General features: G+C 35.5%; 2 protein-coding genes across 6 annotated transcripts in view; one reads left to right on the top strand and one right to left on the bottom strand.

The window, feature by feature from the left end:
* Nucleotides 1-15,532, top strand: part of UBA5 (ubiquitin like modifier activating enzyme 5) — a 30,726-nt gene extending 15,194 nt beyond the window's left edge. For both annotated transcript variants that reach the window (XM_055413650.2, XM_055413640.2), the window contains exons 8-12: nt 179-306; nt 1,607-1,742; nt 2,927-3,002; nt 3,152-3,258; nt 3,781-15,532. In XM_055413650.2, coding sequence (XP_055269625.1) covers nt 179-306; nt 1,607-1,742; nt 2,927-3,002; nt 3,152-3,258; nt 3,781-3,864 — 531 coding nt within the window. In that variant the 3' untranslated portion in view covers nt 3,865-15,532. The remainder of the gene's footprint in view (nt 1-178; nt 307-1,606; nt 1,743-2,926; nt 3,003-3,151; nt 3,259-3,780) is intronic.
* Nucleotides 10,431-24,894, bottom strand: part of NPHP3 (nephrocystin 3) — a 57,030-nt gene continuing 42,566 nt past the window's right edge. For 3 of the 4 annotated variants that reach the window (XM_055413610.2, XM_088840560.1, XM_055413618.2), the window contains 10 exons: nt 21,457-21,551; nt 20,710-20,832; nt 18,928-19,117; nt 18,535-18,776; nt 17,221-17,296; nt 15,866-15,993; nt 14,350-14,590; nt 13,234-13,359; nt 11,738-11,853; nt 10,431-10,611 (listed from right to left, as the gene is read on the bottom strand). In XM_055413610.2, coding sequence (XP_055269585.2) covers nt 10,431-10,611; nt 11,738-11,853; nt 13,234-13,359; nt 14,350-14,590; nt 15,866-15,993; nt 17,221-17,296; nt 18,535-18,776; nt 18,928-19,117; nt 20,710-20,832; nt 21,457-21,551 — 1,518 coding nt within the window. Of the gene's footprint in view, nt 10,612-11,737; nt 11,854-13,233; nt 13,380-14,349; nt 14,591-15,865; nt 15,994-17,220; nt 17,297-18,534; nt 18,777-18,927; nt 19,118-20,709; nt 20,833-21,456; nt 21,552-24,894 lie in introns of those variants that run through there. The other variant, XM_088840565.1, reaches the window with a different exon arrangement.

Raw genomic sequence — 24,894 nt, 5'->3', positions numbered from 1 at the left:
TACGCATGATTCATTTTGAGTTATTATTTTTCATTGTTAAGTGTTAGAGTTCCTAGGGGAAAATATTTATAGTTCAAAGGAAAACCAAACTTTGAATGTGGTGGAATACTATTTGGAACATTGAATATTTCTTTCCCTTTCTTTTGAAACACACGTTTTAAAATTCTTTTTCATGTAGTGTGCTCCACCACTTGTAGTTGCTGCAAATATTGATGAGAAGACTCTGAAACGAGAAGGTGTTTGTGCAGCCAGTCTTCCTACTACTATGGGAGTGGTTGCTGGGATCTTGGTACAAAATGTGTTAAAGTGAGTGAAGAATAATTTTTCTGTTTACTTTTGACAAGCATTTCAAAATTGGAGTTACCAGCTAAGTATTTAATTTTTTAAATTTAATTTTACAGATATTTTAAAATTTTATACATGTGTAATATATGTATACTTTTAATTTATATATGGTAGTGGTTTAATTTATATATTTTAAATTTAATTTAATTTATATATATAAGTCGTGTCCAACTCTTGCAACCAATGGACTGTAGCCCACCAGGCTCCTCTCTCCATGGGATTTCTCAGGCAAGAATACTGAAGCAGGTTGCCATTTTCTTCTCCAGGGGATCTTCCCAACCTAGGGATTGAATCTGGGTCTCCTGCACTGCAGGCAGTCTCCTGCATTGCAGGTAAATTCTTTACTGAGTGAACCACCAGGGTAGCCCTTAATTTATAAATAAATAAATCTAATATATTTAGTTTAAATATATATTAATTTACACACATCAGCATGCACATAATTATGTTACTTTCTCCATTTGGAATAGCTCTTGTTAAATGCTACAGTAGTACTGGTATATTTATTTATCAAGCTTTAATCAAATGATTTACATCTGTAGATCTGGCCAAAGGGTAAAGACCTAGGCACAGACACACTTGCTTGATTTGATACTTACTTAGGATAATCTTCCTGACCACAGAGTCGAACCCCGGTGTCTTGCATTGCAGGCAGATTCTCTACTGTCTGAGCCACCAGGATGATTTAAAGTATATGGGAGGATGTGCACAGGTTATCTGCAAATATTATGCAGGACTTAATTTTGGTACCCTGGGGTGGGGGTGTTATGGAATCAACTCCCCATAGGTATGGAGGGCCAACTATATTTTGATCTGGTAGTGATTATTACATGAGTGAATACTTCTATAAAATTTTATTGAGATTTAATACAAATTTAAGATAGCAAACTTTGCAGTGTCATATATAAAAAACTTTTAAAAATGAGATTTAGAACCATATTTCAAAGATGTTTTTAAGATATCTTTGATATTTCACATTTGAACTTCTCTGAAATTAATATGCTTTCTTAATGTTGTTGACATGCCATAGTTTAATTGGCAGCATTTTATCTTTATTACAGGTTCAAAAAATATTAGTGCATTCTGTTGTTTAATTCAGGAAAATCTACTATAAGCCAGGTCCTATAAATAAGATAAAATTGTTTTCTGGGTTCTTGTTACAAAAATCATTACCTTCAAAATAATTTTTTTAAAAGTATCAGTTTTTTTCTAATATTTTTATGGTTTTGTTTCTTTATTTAAGTCTGCTTTGTTTTTCCAGGTTTCTGTTAAATTTTGGTACTGTTAGCTTTTACCTTGGATACAATGCAATGCAGGATTTTTTCCCTACTATGTCCATGAAGCCAAATCCTCAATGTGATGACAGAAACTGTAGGAAGCAGCAGCAGGAATATAAGGTATATGTCCATGTTTCACAATGCATGAGAGATCATATTGCATAGGACAAAAACTTAAGAAAGAAGAAATAATTATTTAGATTTGGAATACAAGGTAAATGGATTCTGGATTTTTAAAGTTCTAATTTATTCACCATGCTTTAAAAATGAAAATTTTGTTCAAAGTCCTTTCTTGTTTTTTGTAAGATCAAAATCCTGTCTGAATTCTGTTTTTAAATTTTAATTTTTTAAGCTAAAATATGGTTGACATACAGTATAATGCTAGATTCAGGTGTACCATGTAATGATTTGACATTTGTATACATTATCAAATGATCACTGTGATAAGTCTAGTTATCATCTCTTCCTATACAAAGTTATTAAAATATTTTTGACTATATTCCCTATGCTGTAAATTGTATTTCTGTGACTTATATAATTATAGGTTTAGACCTTTTTGTTCGCTTCACTTATTTTGCACCCCCACCTCTCCTATGGCAACATTATTTGTTCTCTGTATCTGTGCGTCTGTTTTCCTTTTGTTTTTAGATCCTTTATTTAAGTGAGATTATATGGTATTTGTCTTTGGTTGTCTGACTTATTTCATTTAGCATAATGCCTTGTAGTTCCATCCATGTTGCAAATTTTTTTATGGCTGAGTCATATTCCATTGCATATATGTACCACACCTATTTATCCAGTTATCTGTTGATAGACACTGAGGTTACTTCCATGTTTTAGCTGTTATAAATAATGCTGCAGTGAACATTGGATTATATATCTTTTGAGTGTTTTTGTTTTCATTAAAAAAAAAAAAACCCAGAAGTGAAATTACTAGATCACATGGTAGTTGTGTTTTTAATTTTTTGAGACACCTCCATACTGTTTTCCAGTGATTGCACCAGTTTACAATCCTGCTAACAGTGCAGAAGTTTTGCCTTTTTTCCACATCCTTGCTAACACTTGTTATTTGTTGTCTTTTTGATTGTAGTCATTCTGACAAGTGTTATCTCATTGTGGTTTTCATTCATATTTCCCTGATGATTAGTGATACATGTCTGCTGGGTCTCTCTATGTATTCTGTAAGGTCTTTGTATGTAGACCTTAGAAAAAGTCTGTGTGAATTCTTGATTCTGATCAAGTCTGAATGATGCTTCAGAAAACTGAGAATGAGTAAAAACACTGAAACTGTTTGATTTCTACAGAAGAAGGTAGCAGCACTGCCCAAACAGGAGGTAATTCAAGAAGAAGGAGAGATAATACATGAAGACAATGAGTGGGGTAGGAATTGTTTTATAAATTGAAATGGCAGCAAAAAACATTCTTTTATGGGAGGGAATCTAATTGTAATTAAGATTATACAAGTTTTGAATGATGATTGCTCATTAAGTTCCTTGAAAGCGGTTTTAAGATTAAGTTTAACTTTACAGGTATTGAGTTGGTATCTGAGATTTCAGAAGAGGAACTGAAAAATTCTTCAGGTCCAATCCCTGACTTACCTGAAGGAATTATAGTGGCATATACAGTTCCCCAAAAGGTACATCTAAAACCTGATTTACCATAAGAAGATATGAGAAAATGTCTATTTATATTCTTCCATCTTCAACCTATTTTATAATGCCAATGCAGTATTTCTTATTTTAGATATTTTACATTAAGATTTGTGAAAGAGAGAGGTATTCAGTGTTAATATGGAAATATGCACAGCACATTTTAAACTGAAAATATAGACATAAAATAGTTTTGTTCATTCATTGAAGGATCGGTGAAATAGATTTTGATTAAGACTACCTTTTCTGTATAGTGATAGTTTTAGCCACAGTACCATTTAAAAATACCAGTTCAGTAGAGATCTCAAGAACACTGAAATTACTGCCTTGTATGTCGAAAGACTGGTGGAGAAAATAAGGAGTTTATCTCTCCTATAAATTAGAAGGCTTATTTATTAAAGAAGGTTTACATCGTAAATTTTTTGAACGTAGTTATAGCTTACTGATATGTTCCTAAGCATCAAGAACTTTGATTATTTTGTCACCATGTTTCCCTCATTTATTGATAGCAAGAAGATTCTGTACCTGAAGTAACAGTAGAAGATTCTGGTGAAAGCTTGGAAGACCTTATGGCCAAGATGAAGAACATGTAAATAACGGACTGGCCTATATTTTATTTCCTGTGTTTAAACCTATTCCCTTGCAGTTAAAAAGTCACTTAAAAACTGACAAAACTTAAGGGAACATCAATTGATGTATAATCTTCACTGAACTGTTATTAACTCTTTGAAAATACTGTGACTGTTGCTTGTTGTTCCCCTCCTTCAACTAAATCAGAAACTCTTAAAACTCATGTTTCATTCTAGTAAGAAAACTTCACAGGATTATTGTAGGTTAGCTATTGAACTGTTTTGACCTTTTGGCAGGGGGTGGGGGGTGGGGGTGGGGGTGAGAAGAAAGGACCAATTTGCTGGTATATTCCTTTTCTTTCCAGTAATCCTTTGTAGTCTGTTGCCTGCGGCCATGGACAATAGATAGAATAGTGTGTGATCAAATATAGGGAAAGAACAAGAGGTACAGCATGTTGATTATTATACCCAGCCAGCACAGAGCAACAGTGAATTTCAAGTTGTAAACCTATAAAATAAAAACATCCTCTCAAATGTTTCCTGATGAAATATAAGCTGAAATGTAGGCACTGGAAAAGTTTGTAAACTTGTGATATATATAATCTAAGCAAAACAGGTAAATAAAAAGAAGCTTCCTTCATGGATAGACACATAAAAATATTTTTAGGATGTAAAATTGTATTTCTGCACTAAGAAAAAGTATATCATCTTTATTGAGGCGCGAAAGATAAATTTAGGCTTAAGATCACCTAAATTATACCCATCATATGGGCTACCTTCTAATACTTTATTTTATTCAAATTTGATTTCCTGGGTAATTAGTTACTGGCAAAGGTTTGTCCTGGGTCATTTCACTTCAGTTCAGTTCAGTCACTCAGTCGTGTCCGACTCTCTGCGACCCCATGAATCACAGCACGCCAGGCCTCCCTGTCCATCACCAACTCCTGGAGTTCACTCAAACTCATGTCCATAGAGTTGGTGATGCCATCCAGCCATCTCATTCTCAGTCATCCCCTTCTCCCGCCCTCAACCTTTCCCAGAATCAGAATCTTTTCCAGTGAGTCAACTCGTCGCATGAGGTGGCCGAAGTATTGGAGTTTCAGCTTTAGCATCAGTCCTTCCAATGAACACCCAGGATTGATCTCCTTTAGAATGGACTGGTTGGATCTCCTTGCGGTACAAGGGACTCTCAAGGGTCTTCTCCAGCACCACAGTTCAAAAGCATCAATTCTTCGGCGATCAACTTTCTTCACAGTCCAACTCTCACATCCATACATGATCACGGGAAAAACCATAGCCTTGACTAGACGGACCTTTGTTGGCAAAGTAATGTCTCTGCTTTTTAATATACTATCAAGGTTGGTCATAACTTTCCTCCAAGGAGTAAGCGTCTTTTAATTTCATGGCTGAAATCACCATCTGCAGTGATTTTGGAGCCCAAAAAAATAAAGTCTAACACTGTTTCCACTGTTCTTCCATCTATTTCCCATGAAGTGATGGGACCAGATGCCATGATCTTTGTTTTCTGAATGTTGAGCTTCAAGCCAACCTTTTCACTCTCCTCTTTCACTTTCATCAAGTGGCTTTTGAGTTCCTCTTCACTTTCTGACATAAGGGTGGTATCATCTGCATATCTGAGGTTATTGATATTTCTCCCAGCAATCTTGATTCCAGCTTGTGCTTCTTCCAGCCCAGCATTCTTCATGATGTACTCTGCATATAAGTTAAATAAGCAGGGTGACAATATACAGCCTTGACGTACTCCTTTTCCTATTTGGAACCAGTCTGTTGTTCCATGTCCAGTTCTGACTGTTGCTTCCTGACCTGCATACAGGTTTCTCAAGAGGCAGGTCAGGTGGTCTGGGATTCCCATCTCTTTAAGAATTTTCCATGGTTTATTGTGATCCACACAGTCAAAGGCTTTGGCATAGTCAATGAAGCAAAAATAGATGTTTTTCTGAAACTCTCTTGCTTTCTCCATGATCCAGCGGATGTTGGCAATTTGATCTCTGGTTCCTCTGCCTTTTCTAAAACCTGCTTGAACATCTGGGAGTTCACGGTTCACATATTGCTGAAGCCTGGCTTGGAGAATTTTGAGTATGACTTTACTAGTGTGTGAGATGAATGCAATTGTGCGGTAGTTTGAGCATTCTTTGGCATTGCCTTTCTTTGGGATTGGAATGAAGACTGACCTTTTCCAGTCCTGTGGCCACTGCTGAGTTTTCCAAATCTGCTGGCATATTGAGTGCAGCACTTTCACAGCATCATCTTTCAAGATTTGAAATAGCTCAACTGGAATTCCATCACCTCCACTAGCTTTGTTCGTAGTGATGCTTTCTAAGGCCCACTTGACTTCACATTCCAAGATGTCTGGCTCTAGGTCAGTGATCACGTTATCGTGACTATCTTGGTCGTGAAGATCTTTTTTGTACAGTTCTTCTGTGTATTCTTGCCACCTCTTCTTAATGTCTTCTGCTTCTGTTAGGTCCATACCATTTCTGTCCTTTATCGAGCCCATCTTTGCATGAAATGTTCCCTTGGAATCTCTAATTTTCTTGAAGAGATCTCTTGTTTTTCCTGTTCTGTTGTTTTCCTCTATTTCTTTGCATTGATCACAGAGGAAGGCTTTCTTATCTCTCCTTGCTATTGTTTGGAACTCTGCATTCAGATGCGTATATCTTTCCTTTTCTCCTTTTGCTTTTCGCTTCTCTTCTTTTCACAGCTATTTGTAAGGCCTCCTCAGGCAGCCATTTTGTTTTTTTGCATTTCTTTTCCATGGGGATGGTCTTGGTCCCTGTTTCCTGTACAATATCACGAACCTCTGGTCCAGAGTTCATCAGGCACTCTATCTTTCAGGTCTAGTCCCTTAAATCTATTCCTCACTTCGACTGTATAATCATAAGGGATTTGATTTAGGTCATACCTGAATGGTCTAGTGGTTTTCCCTACTTTCTTCAATTTAAGTCTGTCCTGGGTAGCAGATAATGAATGAAATCTAAATTACCTCTGCAATGACTGACGTGTATTTCTTCACAGGGGAGAGTATCATTTCCCCGATCATTATAATTTGATAAACTGCTTTTCTCTGGAGTTTACATAAAAATACTGAAGACTTAGAGAGCCTTGGTTGAAGTAAATTACTAATGGTTTGGAGACTAATAAACATGCATGGGTAACCATTATCTGTAGGCTGTTACTGTGCTTGTCTCCTATTTTGATGATTTTTTTGCTTTGAAGAGAGAATGTCTAAATTCTGTCTCTAGGGGAAAATGTAATTAACAGATTACAAGTACCTTTCCTACTTACGAAACAAGATTCTACAAACTAGTTTCAAAAAGCTCCAAATATCAAATATGTTTAATAGTTTTGAGATTTTAGGGTACTGTGATTCTTATGTTTACAATAATATCAGGATGTATGGGGATAGCTTTCTAGTCTTGAAACATATTTATGTTGCCTTGGTAGGTCATTGGAGTTATTTAAAAGTTTAGTATATTCATCTGTAAAATAACTTTTCTTCACAGAGATGCTTTGAATTTCAGAAAAGAAATGCGATCTTTCTAAGTAATATTCCTTTGGTACACTAATTTGGTAAGGTTATACTTACAAGTTTAATTTTATATAGTTTGATAAATAGCTAGAACCTACTATCTTTTTAAAAAATTTTTTTATTGATGTATAGTTGATTTACAATGTTGTGTTTATGTTCAGGTGTGCAGCAAAGTGAATCAGTTATACATATACATATTAGAACCTACTATCTTCTAAAGATTTTTTTTTCTGTTCTTGTACCCTGCTGGTATCTTATATTTTATAAAATCTTATCTAATTTTTTTCTTATATCTTCCATTAAAGTTATTATTTTAGCAAAAAAAAATCTGGTAACAAATATTTTTTGTAATCTAGAGTGCTCTCTTGACAGTTTGTATGTCATAAAAATTTGTACATGTAGACAACTGCTGCTGCTACTGCTAAGTCACTTCAGTCGTGTCCGACTCTGTGCGACCCCATAGATGGAAGCCCACCAGGCTCCCCAGTCTCTGGGATTCTCCAGGCAAGAACACTGGAGTGGGTTGCCATTTCCTTCTCCATGTAGACAACTGACTATGAGAAATTAATCATCATTGGATTTTACATTACTAAATAAACTATAGTGTTTGACCAGATTTATAACACTGTTGCTTCAAGTGTGAAAGATGGAAACACACTCCCAAAATTGCCTTAACACAAATGCTCTAAATTAGAGTAAAACAAACAATATGTTTAACTTTAATCCCTTTTTAATTTAATGGGAGGTTAATTTATGGTACTATTCAAACTTTTTCTGTAGTAAAAAAAGTAAGTATTATGAGTTTCTTCATGTAAAAATATTACTTCCTGAATACCTATAAACACACTGACCAACCCAAAAATGTAATAAATATTTAAGAATATTAATGAAGCTTTAACTTCCCCCATCGCATGTTTTTTTTAGTATTTCTCTTTTTGTAAAGTATTAATGAATGAAAATTAATTATAACTGCTATAGTTTAGAGCCTTCCAATTCAGATTTATAATTATTTTAAACCTATGCTTTTCATGTTAAAGGTGTATATTAAAGTGCACATAATATTCCTTTTGAGAATCTCTTTTTTTTTGGCCATGCAGCATGGCATGTGGGATCATAGTGCTCCCTGTAGTGGAAGCATTGAGTCCCAACCACTGGACCTTCAGGGAAGTCCCTATTTTTCTATCTTTTTAAGTAGGCATTCTACATGAAAACATTTGAGTTGGTAGTATAATTAGTAAGATCAAAATATAGTCTTAAAAACTATATTTAAACTTAAACCTTTTGAAATAGTCACCCCTCAAGTATTATTAATAACTTACCATAAAGTCACTTTGAATAATTTTTCACTTTTTGTATATTTTTCCAGTCCAAATTTTGTAGGAACAAAGAAAAATGCATATTATCCTTTTGCTAGTTTTTCCTTTTTTTCAGGTTTCTAGGATATTAATCTCAGGTTATTTTCTAAGGCATTTAAATTTAATATATTATTTATGATGTGTTAAATTACTTATACCACTAAATAATCAAATTTTAAACTCTATAAAGGTTAATTCTAAAATCAGTCAGTGTCTGATATATTTGTGAATTCAATTGCTTTGTGCCTTTCATAGCTGGCAAACCCAGAAATATGTGTTACGGTTGTAGTTTATCTCCTTTTTTCCCTCTTGTACTTCTGCCAGAAGGGAGAAGAACGATGCTCATTTTCTAAGATTCTGCTTCATTTACTTTAAATCACCAATCTCATGCCTTAAAATTAGACCACTGTTTCCCAAACTTATGTGCATATGAATCACCTGAGAATCTGGCTACATTGCAGACTCTGATTCAGTAGGTCTGGGGAGAGCCTGTCTGAATTTTTACTAAACTCCCAGGGTAATATTGATAATTCTGGTCCGCAGACCACCTTGAGTAGCCAAGCCTTAGAGAACATTAACCAAAATCCTAAGGAATCACTGAAGCTCAAGTTGAGCAAACTACTCAATGAATTAGCAAACTACAATGCTAATTTTTTTTTGTAGTGTTCAACATTTTTCTTAATTATGTAAATATAATCCTTTTGTATAAACTGGAGTGGAAAAAAGAACTTGAAATTTCACCTTTATTTTAAAATAGTGAAATATGGTTATCACATCTTTCACCTTTACAATTTATACATGCTGGAATTTTACAAGTATTAAAATTGAAAATTTTATTATATATACAAATACATAAATGGCATGAAACAATACCCCAGATTGGCAATATTTATAAAATCTATAAAAAATATTTAATTTTCAATATAAAATGGGCAACTAATTTGAGTTCGAGATAAATGAAGAGGTAGATTTAGGCCATTTAAGGAAGAAGGTCGTGTCCATATTTTGGGAAAAGTTAATGCCAAAGAGCTTGATTTGTTACTGCAATATTGACTTCAGATTGTGCAAGTACATTCTACACAGTAAAATCAATATACAACGTACAAAGCACAGAAAACAATGGGCTTAGCCATATCTGCTCAAGGAAAAGGTAGAATAAAAGAAATGTAGCAGACAGAGATTTCTAATACTAGTTCATTTTATAGAAGACAATTCATATGTTCCATGAACATTATCCCTTTATTCCGAAACTTTTCTTTGAGGTAGACGACTGGGCCAGACTGCTACTGAATAGCAAGATGAGGAATGGTGCAGTAGATTTTGAGAGATAAGAATCATGGAATTCTTGAATTCCTTGTCTTAACTGCTAATAAAGAGTTATAACTGCTCTTATAGAACAGAGACCAGCCTACTGTCCGTGATCAACTCTTCATGTCATCTTAGGATTCCACGGTGTCTATATTGGTTCACACAATAGGAAAGCTAATTCTTTCAAACAACTAAAATTTAAATAATCATGACTCAAACTTCAATGTAGTCCAATATCATACAAATAATCAATTAAATCACACAAAGTAAAATTAAATTTTCTTAACAGTTTTTATAAATTTTAAATTCTAAAGTTCCAAATGTTTCTTAATTATTTTATCCTAAGGCGCATTTCCAATGAATTGTAGTTGCTGCTATCACCTTTGTCCTTGATGAAGGAAAAGATTAGGAGAATGGGTTGTTTTTAAGCTAAATGTATCTCCACTTGATGAGTGTTGGGAAGGAGCTTTTCCACCCAAAAGTGACGTTTCTGCTTCTTTTATTTCCATTGCCCTTTTGTATAGTTCAGCAGCTTTTTCAAAATCCCCTTCTTCATAGCTTTGGGAGAAAAAAATTCTCAAAATTAGAATATAACCTTTTAACAATGCTAAATGATCTTATAGGATACAGAAAAACAACTTGTGCTCTTTTTTCAAAGCTGAAGATTGAAAAACTGGAGGTTTTTATGATTAGTTTTTTATATAGAAAAAGGTATACTGTTGAATAGTTTCAGAATTTTCTAAAATGCCAGCTATCACAGGATTTCCAAGATTATTTCAGCCAATTGCTAGTCATTTGACCATATAACAAAATATAAATAATTTTTTAAAAAATCCACCTGAAATCTACCCAAAATTGTGGAAACTTTTAATAAACATCATTGTGCTCACCACCTCACCTTGTGTAAAACCCTACAGCCAGGTTTTGTGTGCATTCTGAAATAGTGAATGTTCCCACATGCAAGAGGCAGCTTGACCCATTACCTGGAAAGAGTCTGTGGATCATTTCTAGATTTTGTGTTTTGCCTAAGAAATGATTTACTTTATATTTTAACTTCAGTTTGTAAATTTTACTCTGCAAGAAGAGTCCATTTTCAGGCAGACCAATAAAACATACCCAGATTCTTCTCCTTTTTATCTTCTGCCAAGTGTCTTATAGGGGCACCCTTAAGACTACACTGTAATGGGTACAGTGAAGCTGCTAAAGGAAGTTAGCATCCTGAGGTAAATATAATGCAAAAGTAAACATGGTAAATCCACTTTGAGGATAGCAAATTGCCCAGATTACCCCTGGAGCCAGTTAGCTGCAAATGTAATCCATCCTCTTATTTACCACGATACTCTCCTCTACAGAATAGGTTGTGCCACCTTCAATTTCACTTCTGGATATTATTTCAATGTCTCTTGAACTAGATCAGCCAAAAATAACCCCTCTGTTCCAATAAAAAGCATATCAGCAATAAATATTTTGTGGGGTTTTATGATGCATTGGACAAGGAAATGGCAACCCACTCCAGTATTCTTGCCTGGAGAATCCCAGGGATGGGAGAGCCTGGTGGGTTGCCGTCTATGGGGTCACACAGAGTCGGACACGACTGAAGCGACTTAGCAGCAGCAGCAGCATGATGAATCAAAGATGTCCTAAAAGGGATTTTGGCTATATGAGGAAAGTGAAAAATTCTTACCTAAGCACAGCTAAATTTTTTAGTGTTTCTCCAACTCGAGGATGCATCCGACCCAGGCTGTCCTCGTAAATCTTTAACGCTCGTTCATATAACGGCAAGGCCTCACTGTGTTTTTTCTTTAAAAAAAAAAAAGAAACAATGCTCATTTGAACACATTGGGTTTCTGAAATTACTTTTAAGGTATTCTAGACTGAGCTGACCTACTTGGCTAAGCACTTTAAAAGAGTTAATGACCTCCTACAAGATGTAGATAAGAGAAGTAGTATAATAAAATTCAGAAACTTAAGTTTTAGACCTGGCTTGGTGACAGCTGATATTAATCCAATTTATGTAAGCACAAACTTCTTTGTGGTACCCTAGGGTACCATATCTCTTACTCATGACACGCAAATGATACATCTTAGGAACAATATTAGATAAAGAGGTGTACACAGTCTCCAGAAATAAATAAGCCTATGCAATGAACTAAACACAGTATTTCACACTAAGAAGAAGGGACTGTCTTATAGTTGTAACTTTAATAATAATCTCAAGTATTAAAGGGAACATTAGTCAGTTCAGTTCAGTTCAGTCGCTCAGTAGTGTCTGACTCTTTGCGACCCCATGAATCACAGCACGCCAGGCCTCACTGTCCATCACCAACTCCCGGAGTTCACTCAAACTCATGTCCATTGAGTCGGTGATGCCATCCAGCCATCTCATTCTCTGTCATCCCCGTCTCCTCCCACCCCCAATCCCTCCCAGCATCAGACTCTTTTCCATTGAGTCAACTTATCGCATGAGGTGGCCAAAGTATTGGAGTTTCAGCTTTAGCATCAGTCTTTCCAATGAACACCCAGGATTGATCTCCTTTAGAATGGACTTGTTGGATCTCCTTGCAGTCCAAGGGACTCTCAAGAGTCTTCTCCAGCACCACAGTTCAAAAGCATCAATTGTTCGGCAATCAGCTTTCTTCACAGTCCAACTCTCACATCCATACATGACCATGGGAAAAACCATAGTCTTGACTAGACGGACCTTGGTTGGCAAAGTGATGTCTCTACTTTTTAATATGCTGTCTAGGTTGGTCATAACTTTCCTTCCAAGGAATAAGCGTCTTTTAATTTCCTGGCTGCAATCAGCATCTGCAGTGATTTTGGAGCCCAAAAAAATAAAGTCTGACACTGTTGCCACTGTTTCCCCATCTATTTCCCATGAAGTGATGGGACCAGATGCCATGATCTTTGTTTTCTGAATGTTGAGCTTCAAGCCAAACTTTTCACTCTCCTCTTTCACTTTCATCAATAGGCCTTTGAGTTCCTCTTCACTTTCTGCCATAAGGGTCATGCTCAAAATTCTCCAAGCCAGGGGGAACATTAGTAGATAAACTTAAATGTCCTTTAATTATTTTTACAGTGTCATATCTAATACATGTTTACCTATATCTAATGCATGTTTACCTATATTTCATATGTTAAAACTATTCATTTATAAAGGGTTCCATTATGGGAACTTACCATTTGGCTATAAAGAACAGCTAAGTTCACCAAGGCAGTAGCTACACTTGGGTGCTTCGGGCCAAAGGATTTCTGCCGGATTTCAATAGCCAGCTCATACAAAGGTACAGCTTTGTCAAGTTTCCCCTAAAACACAAAAGTGAAATCTAACAAAAATATTAAAGCAATAAATATGATCAGAGATTGTTCCATAAATACAGTTTTATAGTAAAAAGTAATTTTGAGGGAAAAAGTTCAGAAATATTTCCTCCCAGTTTGATGGATAAGTTTATGGATATCTGAAATCTAATAAAATATGTAAGTAAAGCTATATAGAATATAAGAACATTTTCTCTGATAACTCAGAAAGTTCTTTAGGATCACCCATTATAACTTTCTGGTGACGTAAACACATACCAGTTAAAGTATGTTTGGTACTATATGTAATTTAGAGATAGCATCAAAGTTTTTATTTTAAAACTCATTTTCCACCAAATCCTTTCCAGATTTTTCTGATTATTTATTTTTTACTTGAAATTTAGATAGAAGTAGCAACAATGGATCCTTTATACTGAAACATCAACTTCAGTACTAGGAGGGTTAGCAACAGTCCCACAAAGTCTATACAACTCTGTAACCGCACTAAATGAAAGCAGTTTTTTCTCCTGATTTTCATTTGTTTTAAAGACAGCTATAAAAACTCCAAATATCACTTAGGCTAGAACTCTGTGGTAAAGAATGGTTACATTTAATTGCAAGCAAAGAAAAGAAAAAGTGAAATTAAAATGGTCATTTCATTAGCTATGGAGACCTTCAGTCCTGACAATTGGGTGATTTGTTATGTCTGTGGTAGCCTAACACAGCAAACTTAATACTAGTTGAATTTTAGAACTTCTGAAATGTAAAAGAAGAAAAAGTTTTAGTTAGAGTTCTGACAAATGCATTTGTATTTAGAATGTATTTTTAAAAACTAAACTAGGACCTTAATTTAGTTAAGTCTGAAATAATTAAATCATTGTGATTTAAAAGCTCATAGAAAATAATCTATCCATCAGAAGATAAATTATTTTGCTTACAGCAATTATGGCTTAACTGGTATATTATAAAACACATGTAGGCATGCTATGGATTACTTACCATTTTCTTGTATAAGATGGCAAGATGCTTTACCGTATAAGCCAAAGAAGGATGATCAGGAGCTAATGCTCGTCTCCGAATGTCTAAGGCTCTTTCATAAAGTTCTTCTGCTTTGTCATACTGTTTCTTTTCATTACATAGAGCTGCCAGATTATTCAAAGATTGGGCACAGTCAGGGTGATCTGGTCCTAGAACTCTCTCCCTCATCTCCAAGGAACGCTTCAGAAACTGGTCAGCTGTTCTATGAATAAAAGACCCAGATGGTTTAAACTGTTCTCTAGAAGTCAGAACCGTAGTCCTAATTAGGAGGAGAACTGAATTACATTTTTTCTTAAATCCAAGATAGTTAAAATGAAGGATTCAGCTCAAAATCCTCTTTCCCACCCCTCATCTCTTTCTGCCCTTTTCCAAAACTTAAATATGCCTTCCTGGTAGTGTGAGACCCTAAAGTATCTGGAGGATTGTCTCAATTCTCCGCTTCTCCTAAAAAACAAACTCATAAGTAGTTTACAAAACAAACTTTTTACATATTAAAAATTACTAAGCCAAACTCAAAGGATTTTGGTATTCTTTCCTTCTCCCTCCCTTTGGAGTTAGTACTAAATCTGGTTGGTTTTTTTTTTTTTTTGGTATTCTGGCTGCATTGTGCCATGCAAGATGGTTCCCTGACCAGGGGTAGAACCCGGGCCTCCACAGTGAAAGAGCCAAATCCTAACGACCAGGCTGCAAGGGAGCTCCCTAGTACTAAATAAGTTTTAATTAAAGAACCCTTTGTGGGACTTCCCTGATAGTGCAATGGATAAGAATTTGCCAGCCAGTACAGGGGACACGTGTTCAATTCCTGGTCTGGGAAGATTACATATGCCCATGGGCCAAAACTACTGAGCCTGTAATGTAGAGCCTGGGAGCCGCAACTACTGAGCCTGTGTGCTACAACTATTGAAGCCCATGTGCCCTAGAGCCCGTGCTCTGCAACAAGAGAAGCCACAACTATGAGAAGCCTGAGCACCACAACAAACTGTAGACCTTGTACCTTTGTGAAGTGGGCTAAATATTTGTATTTTTCTGCTATCCAAAATGTCAAGTCTATTGTATTTTGATGACATACAAAGAAGTCCAAAAACACTCATTTTTCATAAAAGAGTCTTTTTGAGTCTATGCCCAAATAAATTGAAGGATAAAATTAGCAGCTATCTACATTCTTTATTTTCCCTCAGTCCCAAGTTTGTTCTTATGTGAGATCTTTTGTACAATATCTATGCAAACTCAGTTGTTCTAAACATATAAAATACTAAGGAAACTAGAGAGTATCTTTTTAGTTACTAAAGAAACAATGTGAAAGGAAACAGTGGAGAAATTGTCATGGTCTTTGATAAATGTGGCCATGTTCATAACATATCATACATGAAAACTTCTGTCAGTTTTTTCTAGCTTGGCTTGACAGAAATGTAAAACAGCTTTGCATCTAAGAGATGAGATGAATACCTGTTTTCAATATTAACAGTATGGTACTCACTCTAGGTTGTTCTGAAGATAGTAGAGCACACCCAGTTCATTGAGGGTCCGAGCATTGTCAGGTGTATCCTTACCTAATGTGAGCTCTTCTAACTGTAGGGCCCGTCTACGTAAAAGGGAAAATCCATACTGGAGAAACACAGAAATTCACAGCAATCATCAAGTAAGTGCAATCTCTGATTCTGAAACAATATACTAGGGTTCTGAAAAAAATCTTTCTCCTTTTGTTTCCTTTAAAATAGATTACAATTACTTTAAGTATACTGAATTACTCTAATGATTATTAAAAAATATATATACTTCCCAGTGACATCACATTCTTAAATTCATTGAAAACTATTTTGTGAAAATGACTGATATTTTAGCAAAATGAACAGAATCCCTAAATGCATCAAAAAGATTAGGAAACAGAATTAATGTGCATGTGTTTATTAACACTATTACTAAACATTTAATACCAGGTACTTAAAATTGCGCATAGCACTTGCAACTAGTAGACAAGTAAGTCCTGGAAATCAAATGTATAGCATAGGGAATAATGGCAACAATACAGTATCATAATCATCAAAGTTGCTAAGAGACTAGATCTTAATTATTCCAACCACAAAAAAGAAATAATTTTGTGATATGACATCATGGTGTAATCATATTACAATATATAAATGCATCAAATAAATATGTTGTACATCTTATATTTACATAATGTTAGATGTCAAATACATGTTAATAAAAAACTGAATATAGCATTTTAAGTTAAAATAAACAAATATGCTATATTTATTTTAGCAGCTTAGAAAAATGAAAAAATTTTTGCACTTAAGGATAATACTTTCTTGGCATTTGAATGTAACATTAAATGTTTACTAAATTTCTTTTATTCTCTTTTCCAGCTCTTTAAAAAATTGAAACAGCTTTTAAGTCCATCTTCTAAAATCTAATCTTTATAATTTTTATTAATTTTTATTGGAGTATAATTGTCTCACACTAAAATCTAATCTTTGAATTATATAGTTCTACTTTTTAAAAATTAAAAAAAAAATTTCCCCAGCTTTACTGAGATATAATTGACATATAACACTGTGTAAATTTAAAGTGTACAACATGATGATATGCCATGTGTATATAGTGTAAAATGATTACCAAAATACCACTTTTTAAACATATACTAATTTGTACTTCTCGGTGATACTAATATTTAAACATGTATTTTAAATCAGAAAACATTAATCAGTACTTCCCTTGAAATCAATTTAAAATCAAAATGTTTTAAATATGTGAGGTTTATGCATCTACATTATGATATGGAGATGTTCTTTTCCTTTTTAGTCAAAACACAACACAAAAATCTCTCATTACCAAGTTGCCTTTTCTCCTTGCAGCTTTCTGACGAATTTTAAACGATTTTTTCCTAAAATGTTCAGCTTGTTCATATCTTAAAAAAGAAAAAAGTAAGTCAAAGGAAAGCAACATGTCCAAAGTGTCATACTTCAGTGAAATGAAAGCACTATTGTAAAATCTTTTTTTGCTGATTAAATACAACATTATTTCTAGAAGTGATAGTCATATGGAATGAAAAATCTTAAACAAAAACTTTCACAAAACAAAATCTAATAAATCTAGTCCTCCAAGTGGGCTTCCATGGGACTCAGTGGTAAAGAATCTGCCTACGTATGCGTGAGATGCAGGTTCGATCCCTGAGTCAGGAGAAGGAAAATGGATCCCTGGAGAAGTAAATGGCAACCCACTCCAGTATTCTTGTCTGGGAAATCCCATGCACAGAGGAGCCTGGTGAGATATAGTCCATGGCGTCACAAAAGACTCAGATATGACTTAGCAACTAAAAGAACAAGTCTTCCAACTAGCTGACATTTAACCATTTTTTCAGCTGATTAAACTCATTTTGAGTTTAAATGGCACTCTCTAAACAGCAATCTAATTAAAATTAAAAACTTTAGTTTGCTATATCGGCTAATTTTTGGTCACACAGAAATGTGAAATTCACACAAAATCTGTGTGAAACAATATTTTTAGAAGTTAAAAGAAAAAATTCCAATATGTGTCACTTATGATTGAGCAAAAGAAATGATTTCAGATAGAGAAGAGATACCTTTCAGAGGACGTATTATACTAGGGATCAAACTTCTGTAAACTGCTAGACAGTAAACATTTTTGCCTTTGTGGTTATGTGATTGCTGTTGAAACTAAAAAGCTACTGTTGAAGCATGAAAGCAGTCACAGACAATATGTAAATTAAAAAAAACAAAAAACTATGGCTTGTGTTCCACTACAACCTTAGGTCCAAAACAGGGGACCTTCTGGACTTGGCATGTGGGTGATGGTTTGCTGTCCCCTGTATTAGTAGTACGCAATATTACAAAGCCAGTTAGCAGAGGAGCTCATTTTCACATCCAGCTCTATGACTCCAAAGTCCATGCTCTGTCCTCCACACATCTTGAAACAGATGAACCTTGCAGTTCTAATTTTCTGTTTACCCCATGAAGACCCAGACCAAGAATAATATTTGAATATGGTGGATTCAAAAGAATATAGGATAAGGAAAGTACAGGGTAAAGAAAAGTACACAGCCACAAAACAATGCCTCCCACATAAGTACATTAAGAACTGTAATTCCCTGTCAAAAAACCAGAGAATTACTAATTGAAATCTTACTTATCTTGCTTCTGGTACAAAGTTGCAAGTGCCTCAAGTTCGCGAGCAATATGTGGATGGTCTGAACCATAGGCATTTTCTGAGATTTCCAATGCCTGTTTATACAGTTGTTCTGCATTGCCAAACTTCTTCCACTGCACATACACACTTGCGAGTTGGTGGAGAGACTGAGCTACTTGTGGGTGATCTGGATCTAAAGCTGTTTCTCGAATTTCCAGAGACCTCTGCAAAGGCACAACAGCCTGGGGAAGAAAAAGACCAATTAATGTGAGTGAAATCCTACAAGATTTGCCATCTGATTAGCACAACAAAAGAAACGTACCTCAATTGCTAGGAAGGAGAAAAGAGTAAACATGAAGACCCACGCAGTCTCTAACTCCCTGCTGAAGTTACCTGACTGAGAAGGCCTAGATCCTTGAGAAATCGCCCCAGGGTTTCATAAAGGTCGGCTAAGCAAACCATGCTCTCTTCGCCTTCACAGTTTTTCTCGTACTGCTTCAATGAATCAAAGTATTCTGCTGCCATTGCGCTTTTGTCTTTGCCAACAAACTGCCAATAACTCAGCAACTCAGCAAAATGTCCTCTGTTTCAACAAATAACAGTAATATAATGAAAAAGAAACGTTAAACCCCACTACGGAGTGAAGATGCCACAAATTCATATCACGCTACTGACGGTGTATTAGAAGGCCAGTCCAGTGTAGTGAGGTAAAGGTGTAAACTGGGCCTGCCGTCTGAGTCCACGGCACTCTAGCTATGTTCTCTCTTACCTCATCATTCTCGACTACAGAAGGAGCACACCACCATCACCTGCCTCAAGTGCTGCTTTAAGGAGACTATGGCATGTAGCAAGTACTCCATAGTGTTGGCTGTTACCATTAATGACATCACAGTTATTCACCAATGGAACCCTATCAGAATCCTGTTTAGATTTTTTATGATATGCAGTCAATTGCTGAGTTCACCCCCAAATTATTTTAAACGATGGAAATAAGAACAGAAGAAACAAAGCACGAGCAAGCTGTCAGAATACCTGCTTTGTATTTTCATCAAGGAATGGAATGATAAAAGTAAGCTTATTCATCTGTAGATGGTATTAAGTAGGAGGGAGAGCTGTTAAACTAAAGGATGAATCTCATTTCAAATCATGAAAAACTGGATGGAGATCAGAAATAATTTATGAGCTGCAACAAAGAAATTTGAGAGAGATCATTAAGGAACAAAACAAATTATGCAGCTAAGTTATGAGAAGTGTCTACATTTCTAGGTGAGACAGAAGTGGGGCTTAGAGGTCAGAAGGTTGGCTCATAAAAAGGTGATTCTGCAAGAGGCAAATTCAGACACACCAGGAGAGAACAATGAGACATGAAGGATTTCCCTGGTGGGCCAGTGGTTAAAGCTTGGCGCTTCCACTGCACGGGGTGTGGGTTTGACCTCTGGTAAGAGAAATAAGATCCCACATGCCATATGGTACTGCCAAAATGATAGAATAAAAACTTTAAAAAGATTATTATAAAAAAAAAAAAAAGGGTAATCCTTTCTTTAAATTCCGACACCAGTCAGATCCTGTGGAGAGCCCAAAGTCTGGTTTGAAGACTATACTTTAAAATACTTGGATGCCCTAAGAGGTAGACATCATGAACCACTTCTCTTGGTGATCTGGATTTAAACCTGCTTCAGTGAAAGATTAAGATACAAAGCTATCTCAAGAGCATTCCAGCTCTGATTTTAGAAAAGCAATATCTTTTTTGTTTGGGCTTCCTTGGTGGCACAGACGATAAAGAATCTGCCTGCAATGTGGGAGACTGGTTCAATGCCTGGGTTGGGAAGATCCCCTGGAGGAAGGAAGGCATGGCAACTCACTTCAGTTTTCTTGCCTGGACAAGAGGAGCTGGTGGACAGAGGAGCCTGGTGGGCTATAGTCCATGAGGTTGCAAAGAGTCAGACATGACTGAGTGACAAAGCACAGCACAGCATCTTTTTTGTTTACCTCTTGGAAAAAGTAGATGTGGCAATTTGCAAACTGAATTAAAATTTCTCCCACGTTGTTTTATATCATGGTTACCACTGAAAGTGGACTAATTTTTAAGTGAAGAATGCCATTTCCCCTGTTACACCGAACAACTGTTTGAATCTGTTTTTCTGGGGAAAGATGTCCTACAAATAAGTTTTTTACCTTTTATAGAGGTTTTGAGACACAAAGAGGTTAAGAAGACAATCATGCAGCTTCTGTTTACTTCCCTGCTGCTGGAAAAGCCAAGGCAGTTCATCTGCACTCCTCCAAGTCACTCGGTCCTGACTATTAGAAGAGAAGGGACAACATTCAATAGTACTGTCCCACAGTGAGATTGCTTCAAAAGACTACTGGCAAATGTTAAAGGAGGAGATATATATATATTTGATATATATCCTATCCCTGACTCTATGAATAATACTGAGAAAATTAGGTAAAAATCAGAAACTTTATGAACCTAACTATGGAAATAAAGTGATATTCAGGACCACTGATCAAACTCTATAGGTATTTTCCTATACCTATAGAGTAGGCATTGAACTATTAAAAAAACCATCAATGGACAAATTGAATTATTAAAAAAAAAACAAACCCATCAATGGACACAATTGTACACACCCAGGTATTTACAGACACACACATATTTTTAAACTACTTAAACTATTTAACTAGAATAAAATAAAAATAATAAAATGATCCTGCATTGATTTCACTTAAATCTTCAGTATAATAAAAGAATGACTTGCATAATTATTTTTTGTTCTTTTGGCATTAACAGGAGAGGACTTAACCTTTAAAATAATAAGTAAATTTTTATACATTAAGTTATTCTAAGAAAGAAAAAAATAGGGACACAGAAGTACAGTATGTTGCAGAAGCTAAGAACAACAAAATGGATGTTTGTAATACCTTAGCTGCATGGTAAAATAGTTGGTTAGCTTTTGTCTATATGAAGCAATAATGGTGGGGCCTTCCATGTATTCTAGTCTCACTGTTTCCCAAGCCTATGAGAAAAAAAATATTACAGTCTATTTTCTGTAAGTCATTGTAGATCTAACAATGAATTTTTAAAATGAAATTTATAATTATTTCAATTTATAGTTGTATAATAGAAATAGAATTAGAATATTTAAAAATTCAGTATATATTTATGTGACAACTTACATGAGAATTCCTGTTAGAACTCAAAATATAATACAATTCAAACTTTTAGTGAATACATTAAAAATCTGAAATGTGGACTGCAAAAGTACTAAAAACAGCAAACTATATTTAAGTGATATATTAATACTACAAAAGAGAAAGATAAGCCTGTGAAATTACAAATATTCCACACCTACATATAACACAGCATACTCAAATGAAAGAATTTATTTACATTAGTTTACATATATAAATTAACGATGGCATTGAAGGACTTCCCAGGTGGCATTAGTGGTAAAGAACCTGCCTGCTAATGCAAGAGACTTAAGAGATGTGGGTTGAAGGGACGATACCCTGGCAACTCACTCCTGTATTCTTGACTGGAAAATTCCATGGACAGAGGGGTCTGGTAGGCTACAGTCCAGGGGGTTGTAAAGAATTGGACAGGACTGAATACACACAGACACATGTGCTCAGTCCTAGAGAACTTTCCATGTGCACTTGAACAGAAAGTGTATTCTGCTATTTTTGATGTAATGTCTTGAAAATATCAACCAAGTCTAACTATTACATTGTATCATTTTGGCCGTCTGTTGCTTTACTGATTTTCTGTCTCAAAGATCTGTCCATTGATGTGAGTCAAGTGTTAAAGTCTCCTACTATTATTGTATTCCCATCAATTTACCCCTTTATGTCTGTTAGTATTTGTTTTATGTATTTAGTTGCTCCTATATTGATTGAATATATGTTGATAAGTGTAATATCATCTCCTTGTATTGATCCTTTTATCGTAATATAGTATCCTTCTTTATTTCTCTTTATAGCCTTTGACTTAAAGTCTATTTTGAATATGAATATGAAAAATCTGATATGAATATTGTAACCCCTGCTTTCTTGTCATTTCCATTTGCTTGGAATGGTTTTTTCCCTCTTCTCACTTTCAATCTATGTGTATCATTTGCCCTAAAATGAGTCTCTTGTAGGCAACATATTCTAGACTCTTTTTTTTTCACCCTTTCTGCTACTATGTGTCTTTTGATTTGAGCATCTAGTCCATTGACATTTAAAGCAATTATTAATAGAAATGTATTTATTGCTATTTTAAATCATGTTTTTCCATGATTTTATATTTCTTCTTTGTTCCTTTCTTTTTCTTTTTCCTTTTGGGGTTTGATGATTTTCTTTTTTTTTTTTAATTTTTTAATTTTATTTTTTTTACTTTACATTATTGTATTGGTTTTGCCATACATTGACATGAATCTGCCCCGGGTGTACATATGTTCCCCATCTTGAACCCTCCTCCCACTTCCCTCCCTATCCCATCCCTCTGGTTCATCCCAGTACACCAGCCCCGAGCATCTTGTATCATGCATCGAACTTGGACTGGTGATTCGTTTCACATATGATAATATACATGTTTCAATGCCATTCTCCCAAATAATCCCACCCTCGCCCTCTCCCACAGAGTCCAAAAGACTGTTCTATGTATCTGTCTCTTTTGCTGTCTCGTATACAGGGTTATCGTTATCATCTTTCTAAATTCCATATATATGCATTAATATACTGTATTGGTGTTTTTCTTTCTGGCTTACTTCACTCTGTATAATAGGCTCCAGTTTCATCCACTTCACTAGAACTGATTCAAATGTATTCTTTTTAATTGTTGAGTAATACTCCATTGTGTATATGTACCAAAGCTTTCTTATCCATTCGTCTGCAGATGGACATCTAGGTTGCTTCCATGTCCTGGCTATCATAAACAGTGCCGCAATGAACACTGGAGTACATGTGTCTCTTTCAATTCTGATAATTTTCTTTTGCGTTATGCTTATGTTCTCTTTTTTTTTGGTTTTTGTAAATCTATTACATGTTTTTGATTTGTGGTTACCCTATGTTTCATGTATGCTAACCCCCTTCCTATATCTGCTTGCCTTAGACTGGTAGTTACAGAGCTCAAACACATTCTAGGAACAAAAAAAATCTACATTTTCTTATGTTCGTCCCCCACATTTTATGATGGTGATGTCCTCTTTTATATCTTCATGTTTGTCCTTTTGCTGTTTGTTGTGGTTATCATCACTTTCACAGAAATTTTTAAATATCTGTGTACCTGGTGGTTCAGTGGTAAATTTGCCTGCCAATGCATGAGATGCAGGTTCAGTCCCTGGGTTGGGAAGATCCCCTGGAGAAGGAAATGGCAACCCACTCCAGTATTCTTGCCTGGGAAATCCATGGACAGAGGAGCCTGGCAGGCTACAGTCAATGAGATCACAGAGGAGTCAGACATGACTTTGCGACTGAATAACAATTAGCTTATTTAAATGATTTACTTTCCAGTTGTGGCTTTCTCTTTCCAATTGATTCTTACTTCTCTCCTATTTAGATAAGACCTTTCAATATTTCCTTTAAGGATGGGTTTAGTATTGCTCTTTTCTTTTAGTTTTTGCTCATCTGAAAAATTCTAAATGATAATCTTGGAGGGTAGAGTATCCTAGGTTACAGATTGTTCTGTTTTAGGACTTTGAATCGGAGAAGGCAATGTTAAACCACTCCAGTACTATTGCCTAGAAAATCCCATGGATGGAGGAGCCTGGTAGGCTGCAGTCCATGGGGTCGCTAAGGGTCGGACACGACTGAGCGACTTCACTTTCACTTTTCACTTTTGCACATTGGAGAAGGAAATGGCAACCCACTCCAGTGTTCTTGCCTGGAGAATCCCAGGGATGAGGGAGCCTGGTGGGCTTCTGTCTATGGGGTCACACAGAGTCGGACACGACTGAAGTGACTTAGCAGCAGCAGCAGCAGCAGCAGGACTTTGAATATATTTTGTCATTCTATTTTGGCCTGTAATGTTTCTGTAGAGAAATCAGCTGATAGCCTTATGGGGATTCCCTTATAATTAACTCTTTGTTTTTCTCTTGCTTCCTTTAGTATCTTCTCTTTAGATTTTGTTGTTATTCAGTTGCTAAGTCATGTCTGACTCTGCAACCACATGAACTGCAGCATGCCAGGCTTCCCCATCCTTCACTGTTTCCCAGAGTTTGTTCAAATTCATGTCCATTGAGTCAGTGATGCCATCCAACCATCTCATTCTTTATCACCCCCTTATTTTCTTGCCCTCTTTAACTTTTGTCATTTTTTATTATAGTATGTGTTGATATAGGTCCGTTTGGGTTTATCTTGTTTGGGACCCTCTGTGCCTCC

This window comes from Moschus berezovskii, chromosome 1, assembly GCF_049115385.1.
Source record: "Moschus berezovskii isolate FMDL1 chromosome 1, NW_MosBer_1.0, whole genome shotgun sequence".
Lineage (NCBI taxonomy): Eukaryota > Metazoa > Chordata > Mammalia > Artiodactyla > Moschidae > Moschus > Moschus berezovskii.
This window is presented reverse-complemented; position numbering and strand designations above follow the sequence as displayed.